This window comes from Palaemon carinicauda, chromosome 2 (genome assembly GCF_036898095.1).
Source record: "Palaemon carinicauda isolate YSFRI2023 chromosome 2, ASM3689809v2, whole genome shotgun sequence".
Classification (NCBI taxonomy): domain Eukaryota; kingdom Metazoa; phylum Arthropoda; class Malacostraca; order Decapoda; family Palaemonidae; genus Palaemon; species Palaemon carinicauda.
The window spans coordinates 43,800,538-43,813,772 of NC_090726.1; the positions used below are offsets into that span (position 1 = coordinate 43,800,538).

Sequence of the window (13,235 nt, forward strand, 5' to 3'; positions counted from 1 at the left end):
TGAGTGCAAATAGATGAATGAGTGTTAGCTCAAGCAGGTGACATGGCGTTCCAGTAAGGGAGCGCTTTCACGAGTAGGGGAATGCACTTATGAGCAAGTGAGGCGGTGCTCCCATAGGAATGTGTTCTTGTAAGCAAGTAAGGTGATGTGATCATGAGCAGGTGACATGGGATGTGATGGTGCGCATGTCAGGTGGCACTCCTGTAGATGTGCGCAATCCCGAAAGGTTGAGATGAAAAGAGTGCATGATCAGATGGGGAATGTGATCGCTAACAGGTGAGATGGTGCTGCCATAGGAGCGCACGATCACGAACAGATGAGATGGCAATATCTTAGAGGCATTAAGTCATTCTTACAGGAGTATTTTCCCTCCGTTCAGTAAGTGTCATGATATGGGCTGAATGCACACGGAAGTTGGGCCAAGGCCCACATCTCTATCAACTATCCCATGTCCATCAGGGCATATTGACAGCGCACTGGCATAAAGGAATGACTTACAATCGTCACTTGGCTTTTGCGAACTCACTTTCTGCCAAGTTCTTCTGGCGAGCCATGGTCCTGAATTTTACAGCGATCTTAGAAATGTGCCAAATTTCATCAAAAATAACAAATTTAAAAAATTCATAATTTCTATCATTTTAATGATAGAATAATCATTTTCTATCTAAAATAAAAAACCATAAACATAAAAAAATTAGATTAAATCATATTTCAAATAATATTGCAAACAAAGAAAAGTATGGTTAAAAGAACATGATGGAAAATACACATGGTTTGCGTCCGCTGACACTGCACCGAGACTCCATACTCTATCGTCTAAGTTGCTTACGCATGATCGTACACCGTGCACTATTGACAGACAGATGGGTTGGCCAATCAGGGCATGGTAATTTATATCACTGGCTGCTGATTGGCCCATGGAGTGTAGCATCAACCAAGAGAGTGATGCTAGTCCAGGCAGCATCTTCCCTTGTCGCGTTCCTGTATTACTTTGTAGTCGTGTTTTTGTGATGCTTTTGTTAAAGTATTTACTAATCATATTCAATTAAACCCTACGATGGTGCCTACGATTGGCTTTGTAGTAAAGATACTGCACTGAACCAATGCCATTTGTAATGTTTTTTGTGGTTTTTTTTTTTAAATAATTAATCAATCAAACCCTATTATGGTGCCTATGATTGGCTTTGTAGTAAATATACTACACTGGACCAATGTCAGCCAGAATATTGCTTGCAGACTGGCCATAAAGTGGCTTCCACAGCAGGAATCTTGGACGATGAGAACATTGTGCTTCCAGTGCCTAAGACTCTCCAACGAGACACCAGAGTCAATTCTTTATTATCTACTGCACAGCTAATTCGTCATCATAATCATCATTCAAGTTTCATTGCAGTGCATGTCTCTGGTGAGTACCCCATGAGGAATTGGTTCAAATTATATAGTAACATCTTAGAGACATTTTCCATGTCCTGCAGCCTTAAAATATTCTAAATAGTGCCTTTAGCATGGGCAAGCATACACACACTCTAAATAAAGAATGTATACTATAGTCAATTTCTTTTACCGATGCAGATTTGCACCGGCTCGCAGCGGTGCCCTTTTAGCTCGGAAAAGTTTCCTGATCGCTGATTGGTTGGACGAGATAATTCTAACCAATCAGCGATCAGGAAACATTTCCGAGCTAAAAGGCCACCGCTGCGAGTCGGTGCAAATCTGCATCGCTAAAAGAAATGGACTATAGTAATGCCAAATTCCAAGTGAAGCCGACAGCACATCAGTGTTAGTTGGGGGCAGGAATCAAACTGATTGTCCAGCGTATTGGCAGAGGGGCGGGGTTTCCCCGCCACTAACAGGTAACTTCCGGGTACAATCAATACTTCCTGAAGCTGCCGAGTTTTCCAGCTGCGCTGAACAAATTCTCCCATTATAGACGAAGGTCTGTATTCGTGTGGCAACAAATAATTAATGGGTTTATAGTGAGTTGAATAAAAATGGTATTTTTATTTTAAAATAAATTTTCAAATATACTTACCTGGTAGTTACATATACTGTATACATATAGCTTAATCCCGCCGATTCGTCCCACGCACAGCAGAAATTCAAATTTCGCGGCAATCACCGATAGGTGAGCAGGTGGTCATACCTGTGCGCCCTCTAACTAGGTAACTGGAACCATTCCCAACATTCCTCAGAAATTCCATGCCCCTGTTTTCATAGGGGAGGAAGGAGGGACCTTTTATATATGTAACTACCAGGTAAGTATATTTAAAAATTTATTCTAAAATAAAAATACCATTTTTAAATATGTAACTTCCCTGGTAGTTACATATATATAGCTGATTGACACCATTGGTGGGGGGTTAGAAAACCTCAACCCCTTCGGGAATTCGTATAATCATTAATACTGTAGCTACAAAATAGCTGTACCAATAATCTGGTTCTTACCTGATAAGGAAGCTGGCTTCATAGTTATCCTGCCTCATTTGCCTGCATTCCTTAAAAGAGACTCAGTGATCCACCCAGGGGGCTGCAAAAGTCTCTGTGGGGCTGCCACAAGGTCCTCGACCTTAACGTGGCTAGACCTCCACCCTTGCTATCCTGGTATAGCCATGGACAATGATTCTGACGACTTAACTCAAAAATAAACTAAAAACACACACCATAAAAACTAACTTGACTTGCATCCCAGACTGTGGAAGGCTGCAACAACCTTCACAGACAACCTGTGATACCAAGTTCAAGAAAAAGGCAAGGGTATATAATAAAAGGTTATGGGGTAGAAACAGTAGTACCTTCTCCAACTACGACGCCGGAGGCAACATACGGACCCATGGAGCAACAATCTTCATATTGGGTCTGTACTTCTTTAAGGTAGCAATCTGCGAAGATTGATTTACTTCGCCGGAATGTCGCCTCCAAAATTGACTTCATCGACTTATTGTGTCTATACGCCATAGAAGTCGCCACAGCTCTTACCTCATGTGGTTTGACCTTAAGGATTGGAAAGCTTCTCTCCTCACAGTTCTGGTGAGCTCCCCTTATCAAATCCTTAATAAAAAAATAAAAGAGCATTCTTTGATAAAGGTAAAGAGAGATTTTTAACCGAGCACCAGAGGTTATCTGCTTGTCCTCTCAGGTTTTTGGTTGCCTGAAGATAAAATTTTAGAGCTCTCACTGGACAAAGGCCTCTCTTCTTTTCCCGTCCTACTAAGTGAGATAACCCTGGAATGGTAAAGGATCTAGGCCAAGGTCGCGAAGGATTCTCGTTCTTGACGAGAAAACCTAGCAGAAGGGAGCAAATTGCATTGTATTCATTGAAGCCCCCCTTCTTGCTGATGGCTTGCAACTCTTCTACTCTCTTGGCTGTAGCCAATGCAACCAGGAATAGTCTTTTTAGTAAGATCCTTCCAAGAAGCCTTGCCGAGAGGTTCAAACCTGCTCGATGTAAAAAATGCCAGGACTACATCCAGGATCCAAGATTGGGTTGGGTTGTCCTTTCTCTTAGCGGTCTCAAAAGATCTAATGAGGTCCGAGAGATACTTGTTTCCTGACACGTCAATATGTCTGTGACGGAAGACGAGGCTAGCATGCTGCAGTATCCCTTGATGGTCGATACAGCCAACTTTTCTTTCGTTTGCAAATGCAACAGAAAATCTGCTATTTGGGTTAGAGAGGTACTGGAAGAGGAAAAGTTGCTAATCCTGCACCATTCTCTAAACACGTCCCACTTAGATTGGTATACCTTAATTGTGGACGTCCTCCTAGCTCTCGCGATAGCTCTTGCAGCTTCCCTCGAAAAGCCCTTTGCTCTTGCCAGCTTTTTGATAGTCGAAAGGCAGTTAGATTGAGAGCGGGGAGATATTGATGGTACCTCTCTATGTGTGGCTGTCTGAGTAGATCGTTCCGACTTGGTAACGCTCTGGGGGCATCTACCAGCCACTCCATCACTTCTGCAATCCAAGGTCTCATGGGCCAAAACGGAGCTACCAGGGTCATGCAGGCGTTGTTCGACTCCCTGAACTTTTTCAAGACTGTCCAGGATCTTGAACGGTGGAAAAGCGTACACGTCTAGTCCTTCCCACTCCATGAGAAAGGGGTCCACTGTCACTGCTTCCCAGTCTGGGACTGGAGAGCAATAAACTGGTAACCTCTTTGTCTTCTGGGTAGCGAAGAGGTCTATTGAGGGTTCTCCCCACAGCATCCAAAGGCTGGTGCACACCTCGTGATGTAGGGTCCACTCTTTAGTGAGAACTTGACTTCCTCTGCTGAGAAGATCCGCCCTGACGTTCTTCTCCCACTCTATGAAGCGTGTTATCAGGGTTATATTCCTCGCTTTCGCCCACAGTAGGAGATCTTTCGCTGCCTTGTAATGGGAATCTGAACGAGTGCCTCCCTGTTTCCTGATGTAGGCCAACGCTGTGGTGTTGTCTGCGTTGACCTGAACTAACTTGCCCTGGACTTCCTCCTGGAAGTGCATTAGTGCTATGGCCACTAGCTACTTGATGTTTATATGCCATTCCTTCTGAAACTCTTTCCACAGACTCGAGATCTCACCCTTCCTCAGTGTTGCACCCCACCTGATGTCTGATGCGTCTGAATACAACACTAGGTCGGGGTTCTTCTGTTGAAGTTCGAGGCCTTCTAGGAGTTTGTTGGTATCGTCCCACTAACTCAACTGATTCCTGATCCCCAGAGGAATTGGAATCCATGTCTCTAGGCCTTGGTCTCTTGGCCAATATTTTGATAGATGGAATTCTAGAGGCTGTAAATGAAGTCTTCCCAGGGATACGAATTGCTCGATCGAGGAGAGGGTACCCAGCACTCATCCATTCTCTCACAGAGCAGGTCCTTCTGTCTAGGAAGTGCTCCACCTTTCTTAGGCATTCTAGAATGCGTTTCGGGGCTGGAAAAGCCCGAAAAACCACTGATTGAATCCTCATCCCCAGGTAGATGATATTTTGTGAGGGTGTCAGTTGTGATTTGGCCAGATTTACAACCAGACCTAGCTGTTGCGTCAAAGACATTGTAACTTGTAGATACTCCAGACACTTTTCTTGCAACCTGGCTCGATTAGCCAGTGGTCCAGGTACACTGTTATCCGTACCCCTTTCAGATGTAGCCAGCAAGCCACGTTGGAAACCACTCGAGTGAAAATGTAGGGAGCTGTGCTCAGTGCAAAACAAAGTGCTTTTAACTGATAAGTAGTTTCTTGGTAAACGAATCTCAGAAATTTTCTGTAGTTCGGGTGAATTGGGACGTGAAAATACGCGTTCTGCAGATCTATCGACACCATCCAGTCTCCTTGTCTGGTGCCTGCTAGGACTGCCGCAGATGTCTCCATGGCAAACTTGACTTTGCTTACAAACTTGTTTAGAGGACTTACGTTCAGAACAGGCCTCCAGCCCCCGAGTTCTTTGGAACTAGAAAAAGTCTGTTGTAAAATCGCTCCGAAGAGGGGTCCTCTATTACTTCTATCGCTGCTTTTGACAGCATCTGGTTGACCTGCTCTTGAAGAGCTGCTGCCTTGCTCCCCGAGTATGTTGCTGTCAACTCTAAGGGTTCTGACGAAAGAGGAAGCCTTCTCAGGAAGGGGATCTTGTTACCCTCCTTCAAGACATAGACTGTCCAGTCGTCCACTCCCCTTTGGCTCCACTCTTGCCAATAGTGGGATAACCTGGCCCCCACTTGTGTCTGGAGGTTGTAAGGCTCACTTCCTTGTTTTTGGTTGCTGCTTTGTAAATTTATGAGGTTGTCCTCCAGCAGCAATTCTCTGATTCCCTCTCGAAAGGGCTGGCACGTGGGAGGAGCTTCCTTCTGTTTTCTGGTTAAAAAGCTAGCCGGGAGGACTTTCTTGGCAGTCCTGGTAATAAGGTTTCGCGTCGCTTGTTGCACAAGAGCTGCCAACAAGTCCTTCACTACATCAGAAGGGAAAAGATGATTACCTAAAGGAACATACAATAGCTCTGATTTCTGAGCAAAGGTCAATCTTGACGACAGGAAAGAACACAGCATAGACCTCTTCTTAATAACTCCTGCCATGAAAAGGGCGGAGAGTTCGACGGTCCCATCCCTCACGGCCTTATCGAGACAGGCAATCAGGTGTATCTGTGCCTCATTCTTTACATCTGTGACCTCTGCGAGGGCTGAGTCCATCAGGCTGAAGATCTCTATAGTTCTGAAGATGACCTTCAGCAAGTGATCCATCTCCGACATGGTCCACATCACCTTAGACTTGGTCATGGCTGACCTACGTGAGGCGTCAACGAATCTGGAGAAGTCCCCCTGGGAGGAGGCAGGAACTCCCAAACTGAGAACCTCCCCAGTCTCATACCACACACTGGATCTGGAGGCCAGTCTTGTAGGGGGAAAGGAAAAGGTAGTCTTTCCTAGATCCTTTCTCTTAAGAATCCATTCATTTATAGTCAAGAAAGCTCTCTTGACCAATCTAGCTAGCACCGTTTTCTGAAACGAGAAAGGTTTCTGGGGTCTGCCCTTCAAAAACTGCGAGGGCGGGCTTTGAGGTAAAGCCTGAGTAAAGTCCTCCGGATATGAATCCGCTAGAACCGCCAGCAATCTCTTAAGATCAGCTGCATGAAGCGTTTCCCCTTCTGAGATTTCATCTAAAGGCATAGCGATCTCCGAAGTAGAATGAGTTGGATAAACACACACCTCGTTATGTCTATTCTCGTCAGCATGCTGCGATGGAACATCGTGCATGAGTCCAGAAAGCTGCGAGCAAGCGTCACGCTTGCATGCGTCCTGGAAGCGTCACGCTTGCGTGCGTCCTGGAAGCGTCATGCTTGCGTGCGTCCTGGAAGCGTCACGCTTGCGTGCGTCCTGGAAGCGTCACACTTGCGTGCGTCCTGCAAGCGTCCCGCATGTTGCGAGGGAGAGTCATGCTTGCATGCTTCTAGCATGCGTCCAGCATGCTGCAAGGAAGCATCAACAATGCGTCCAGCATGCTGCGAGGGAACGTCATGCTCGCATGCGTCCAGCATGCTGCGAGGTAGCATCAACTATGCGTCCAGCATGCCTTGAGGGAGCATCAACTGTGTGTCCAGCATGCTGCGGGGAAAGATCTTGAACGCATGCGTCCAGCATGCCATGAGGGAGCGTCAAGAAACTTGCTGCCTCCCGTAACACGTCCCGATCGCTGCGAGGGAGCGTCGATGAGCGCTGAAGTTTCTCGCTGGCTGTTCGCGCCTCGGTCCGATCTTATTCCTTTCCTAGGTCTGTTGATGTCCTTAGGTTCTTTCTTGCGAGCTTCCTCTGTTTGTGACTTATAGGCATCAAAAAGGGACGTAATTAACTGCTTAAGCTCTGATAGGCCTGTCGCTGGCGGCACGTCCTGCATGCGTCCAGTCTGCTGCGAGGGAGCATCGAGATTTCTATCGCTTCCTGAACTGCGCTCTGATCGCTGCAAGGGAGCGTCTAAAGTTTTGGAAAACTTTGCTGGGTTCTTCTGGCCAGGAGGAGGAGAAGTCCCTTGCGACATCTCCCAATCCGGAGGAGGGGGAGAAGCGTGAACAGATGTAAAGTGCACATCTTCTTCCTCCGACGAACTATGTATCCTACACGACTGCTTACGCGCGGACATGTCGTCTTCCTCCGACAGGAAGATTTCTGGCGAGCTCCAATTACTGCACGATGGTTGCTGGAACTTATCAGGGGACCTATGTTTCTTGAGAGGTCTCGAAAGAAGAGGTTGACACCGACGAAGACGAACACTTCCTCATCTCGCCTTTCCTGCGGCGAAGGGGAGCGTCCTGGGATGCATCAACAGGATCGCTCGAGGGTACGTCCGTTCGCTGTTTAACGTCTCTCACCTCCCTTAGGAGTATGACAGACACGAATGGACAAACCCTCCACTGCACTATCACTATCCCCAAACTTGCGTTGTAAACCACGCACTGCCCCCCACATCACTTCCTTTTCCGAAGTAGGGGATTGCACTTGTACACCCAAGGCGAGAGGGAAAATCCAAAAATCAGCGAAAGCCATCAACAATAAATCCAACAAAGGGTACTTCACCAAATTTGTAGATAAAGCAAACCCACAACGTAGCGAATTTCCGATGTGTTGCCTCGAACAACGGCTAGGAATTTCTGAGGAATATTGGGAATGGTTCCAGTTACCTAGTTAGAGGGCACACAGGTACGACCACCTGCTCACCTGTTGGTGAATGCCGCGAAATTTGAATTTCTGCCGTGCGCGCGACAAATCGGCGGGATTAAGCTATATATATATGTAACTACCTGGGAAGTTACATATTTAAAAATACCATGCTTCATTTAATAACCTTCACACTAATGGCCTATGCAAAACTTGTTAATTTTGTGTCATATGCACAGAAATACTAAATATGAGATCTAGCCAGTAACTTGCATGTGTAGATGTTGATAGGAGCAGACTTTTTATTTGTACGTCACATACCATGTAAATATGTGTCCAATACATTTACCTTTACAGGAAGCCACACAAACACTCAGATGTTAGGGAAAGCTACACCCCCTTAAAGAAGCCATGTGCTACAAGGGCACAACACAAGAAGCAATCAAGCTACATTCTCGAAGCTTCTGAAATCATCTCTCTAAGTACTATAAGACTCAATATGGGCACACTAAATCAAGTGCTGTAGTATACATGTGTGTTTGTATATGTACAAATTAACCTCTTATAGGCAGTATGGAAAGACTGAATGACTTATAAAACAAAAAAACTTGAAATGAATGGCAATAACAACATAATATTACTAACTAAATCCACTGTACAAGCACAACATACACTGACCAGTGCCCAACCAAGATTATCAACAGACAAAACATTGAAATTCAAGTTTAACAGCACATAAATACTGATTTTAAAGGACGTTCTATGGATGAGACTAAGCTTTTTAATACTAGAGCAGGAGAGAACGAAGGATGTGCATACCTGTGGGGGGAAGCAGGAGATCGCGGGGGGCTGGGATTGTGGGTGTGCACGGCAGTGAAACTGTGCCTCTTCTCCCGCTGGTGCCGCGTGTTAGGCCCCCGCAGGAGAGGGGCCACAGCTGTAGGTGGAGCTTGCGAAGGGGATGGGGAGAGGCCAATGTTAGGGGGAGATGCATGGTTAGAGGTGGGGGAAGGTAAGGATGGGTCAGGGCTAGTTACTGCAGAGGAGGAGGAGGAGGATGTTGATTCTGCGTGAGGGGCAGGAGCAGCTTGCGCTGAGGGAAGGCCGCTCCCACCGCCCTCACTGAGTATAATGGGTGTAGGGGGCTCACCCTCCAAGCTGGTGGGTGTCGGAGGAGCAACACGTGAAGGGCCCTGCTGTGCACTGAAATACAGTAAGACATTAAGTCTAGACACCAACTGTATTAGATAGCCAATATACAGTACTATACAGTACAAAGTACAGTAGTTAGGTTAATGTTACATGATCTAGCAGGTTTTACTTTTAGGCTTGTATCAAGATATTAGTAAAAAATTTACAATCATTCAAACATCTTCCAAGGCCAAAAAAGCTTTTTCAGTACAGCTCATTATCAATAACAAGGTTCATTCTATTGGCATCAAACAAGATTTGGTTTAAGCAGACAGTTACATCTCACCACAGGCCAAAGCCCTAACAACAGCTTTTATAACAGCAAATAACAATCATGTATTGAAAGCACATTTAGTCTAAAGATTATACACAAGACAAAAACCTTCATTTGATCAATGCAAACAGAATGCCTGTAAGCTATATGTGTAAATTTAGATTTCCTGACTACAACAACATGGCTCTTCTGTCAACAAAGTATTGATAAAGGACTTAAATTCTAACGACACTGCTAAATGAAAATTATCTAATAGTAGTAATCAAAATATGGTAAGTTTTTAAAGCCACGTAAAGGCAGCAATTTTATTATATACTTTTTCCTGCAATCTAAATTACAGGTTGATACTCTTATTGAATAGTAGAAAAATATCCTCAATTATTCTACCTTGGTCTTTGTGTCATAATTTCCACTACGAAAATACAGCGCTAGTATCCAGACATTTTTTGGCCAGAAGAAACTAAGGGCCGAGTACCAAAGAAAGGCTACATACATAGACATCTAAACAATAAATTCTATACATCAAGCAGTTACCATACACACAATGCTTTATAATCACAACATCACATGATCATATGACAAAGATGCTGCGACATCCTGTGCTTTCTTCTATTCTAATAAATATGCTACCTGTCCTTTCTTAAAGTTACCTAAATATTTTGTGCATGTAACGTAAGTGGCTTTGTGTGGTAATGGCATAAAAAATTCAAAAGAAGAAATTAATGAAATATAAACTCATAAAGGGCAAGTGCAATTAGTAATTACTAATGACTGAAGTGGGAAAGTATCAGTGACATGGAAGTAACACAACCGTGGTACAAAGAGTAAATAATATCAAGTACCACTCTGCTAATGGTGTCAAGAAACCATTATCCTTTTCCAGTTTCCACCATTACCTTGCTATTTTGTGTTGTCTCCAGACTTGAATAGATAACACCACAAACATTCAATCCTTCAGAAAATGCCTTAGTATATCGTACATACTTGAATAACTTTTTTCTGTATTTCGTTTTGCAAGCTTTGTAGTCCAAGAGTAATTTTTTACATAGAGTGGTAATCATAAGTTGTAAAACAAGATGTAAAATATAATATTTAAAGAACTAAACTATTTATTTCATGTACGTATAGTCTAAGTACTTCACAACAGCCTTGTGCTCATACATGAAAACTTTCAGATTCCACAAAAAGAAGGGTTTCATCAGTTTCAGCTGACAGCCCATGTATCCAGGCTCCTTCAATCCTCTAGTTTTATCATAAACACTTTAACTGACAGTAACATGAATATCAGCTTCAGTATCAAAGTTTCAATACATTCTCCTATAATCAAAGAGGCCAGAGCATGACAAAACCAAACCGTTTCTGGAGAGAGACTATATACAGTAGCACACAGAAGTTCTAAAAACTAACATGGGGTCGATAAATAAACTGGAATCTTCTTGAAATGGTTATGGCTCTACTGCTTGAATTAAATCGATTAGACACACGGACGATCATCATTCTATTGCAGTCCCAGATTTTTGCAAGGACTGACAACACTTGATGTTCCCAAAGGACCAAGTGGGAAGATATTCAAGTATTAATCTTCAAGCAGATAAAGTTAATTCTGAGGACCTTGTTCATATATACATCATTCCAGGAAAGCCAGATAAAACCTTTGTGTTACAATATGTCAAGTACGCTCAAGACAAGACAGGGAGAGTAAAAGGCCTGACCCTATAATTTATACTGTACTATTGCCAAGGACCATTCACAGTACAGCAGTTGATATTCATTAGAGTTATGTGCTGTGGACTCGAGAGCAGGGAGGTCTATTTTCTATTTTTTCCCTAGTAAAACTCCCAGCAAACTTTTGGAATTACAATAACTCGGCCCAGATCATTATCATCAATGTTATTTTTATTATAAATATAAATGGCTTGTTCATAAAATAGGTGTAAGTGTGTCAAAGGTTTCGATATTCCAGTAAATTTTGAAGATAATATTCTTAATGTACGGTATATTTGAATTACATGAAATAAAAATTCTGTCTAAGTAAAAATAATTATTATGGAAATAGAAACTTCATCATGAGAAAAACACCTTCCACCAATGATTAAATTTTAGGATTCTGGTTCAAATAGTAAGTTGCAGAGGGGATAGTACTGTGTGTCAGTGGGTTAACTGTAAAAAGAGACGGTGAATGCATTGCAATTTTGTTTCGAGCTTCAAACGAATATTTTCACCAGGAGGATCTTGTAAAATAAATGACGTGTACTAATAATCTTAAATACTCTGTGTCGCTTTTCGTTTTAAAACCTTTTATTGACCTATAACCTTTTCCCATGATTTTCATTTTATCAAGAAAAATTATACAGGAGAAAAGGGTTTTACTATAAATAATCTATTACTGTACAGACCGTGTACAATGTCTGAATCAAAGGGGTGACCGAGTTGCCAAAAAGACACTGGATGAAGCTGTGAGGCCATAGTCACTATAGTTACATAGAATGTACGGAGTGTCTGTAGGAGCTGAAGGATCTCGTCTTTATTTTTTAAGTGTCTGAAAGTTTACGTGGACATATATTAAGATCACGTAAAGTAATAGGTTTCTGGTGAAAAATAAAGTATTTTCACAAATGAAAAGCCGTGCAGAAACAAAACTAGTTTTTAATTAAAACAGATAATAAATCGCTATAAAATTGCTATTACTAATGCATATTACAAACCTATTAGAATAAGATTTTGCCAATATTTATTTTCATACCAGACTGAAGCCCACATAACAGAGGATACTGAGCAGAGGTTAATGTTTTTACGTTATACCATCAATCAGATCTTAAATGAGTAACACTCACGAGCACACTGGTCTCTCAATCACGGAGTTTAAAGGACTGGGGCAAGGTACAGTGACACTGGCCTCACAAGTAGGGCAATGCCCTAGAGACTGACCATATATACATATGATCAGCACCCAAGTCCCCTCTCCATCCAAGCTAAGACCAAGGAGGGACAGGCAATGGCTGCTGATGGCTCAGCAGATAGACCTATAGGCTTCCCAAAACCCCCTATCCTTAGCTCACAAGAATGGTGAGGCTGCAGAGACCAAAGAAACTAACGAGTCTGAGCAGGACTCAAACCCCAGTCTGGTGGTCACCAGTCAGGGACGTTACCACATCGGCCACCACAACCCTATGCAACATTACGATGGATCAATTCTTGGATGGGTGACACAGCAATCTGTCCTGTTTGCTTCTGATTTTTTGACAATTATTTGGATGATTGAGCTCATACTTTTAGCATATATATACGTCTATTACCACCACTGAAACTTTTGTTAGACCTCAAGAGTTTAGAAAGACCAACCATGGTAAACAATTTGGCTTAAGAAGCCAAAAGAGTACATGAAACCCTTATGTCTGGTAATGGAAGGAGACTGAATTGTTGTTTGTAATAAGGTAAAAATTTGTTAAAAATTAATGAGATATCACCTGCTAGGAGGAATTCCTATTCTCATCTTGAAGGTACTTTCTACCAAAAGGTAACTCTCTGTTAGAAATTATTCTAGGAAAAACGCCTATCTAATTATTTCACCTGATTACACAGTTTGCCAAAGGTTTACCGACTGGTTGAGGAGGAATATGCCTCCTAAATCTTACAATGTCTGTCAAAAGATGAATCA

The 13,235-nt window shown here is 43.0% G+C and overlaps 1 protein-coding gene across 4 annotated transcripts in view; it reads right to left on the reverse strand.

Moving 5' to 3' along the window:
• Positions 1-13,235, reverse strand: part of POSH (Plenty of SH3s) — an 81,908-nt gene that overhangs the window by 41,325 nt on the left and 27,348 nt on the right. For 3 of the 4 annotated variants that reach the window (XM_068355083.1, XM_068355091.1, XM_068355073.1), the window contains exon 8: positions 8,932-9,315. The exons of the other annotated variant lie outside the window; for it this stretch is intronic. In XM_068355083.1, coding sequence (XP_068211184.1) covers positions 8,932-9,315 — 384 coding nt within the window. The remainder of the gene's footprint in view (positions 1-8,931; positions 9,316-13,235) is intronic. 4 annotated transcript variants of the gene reach the window in all.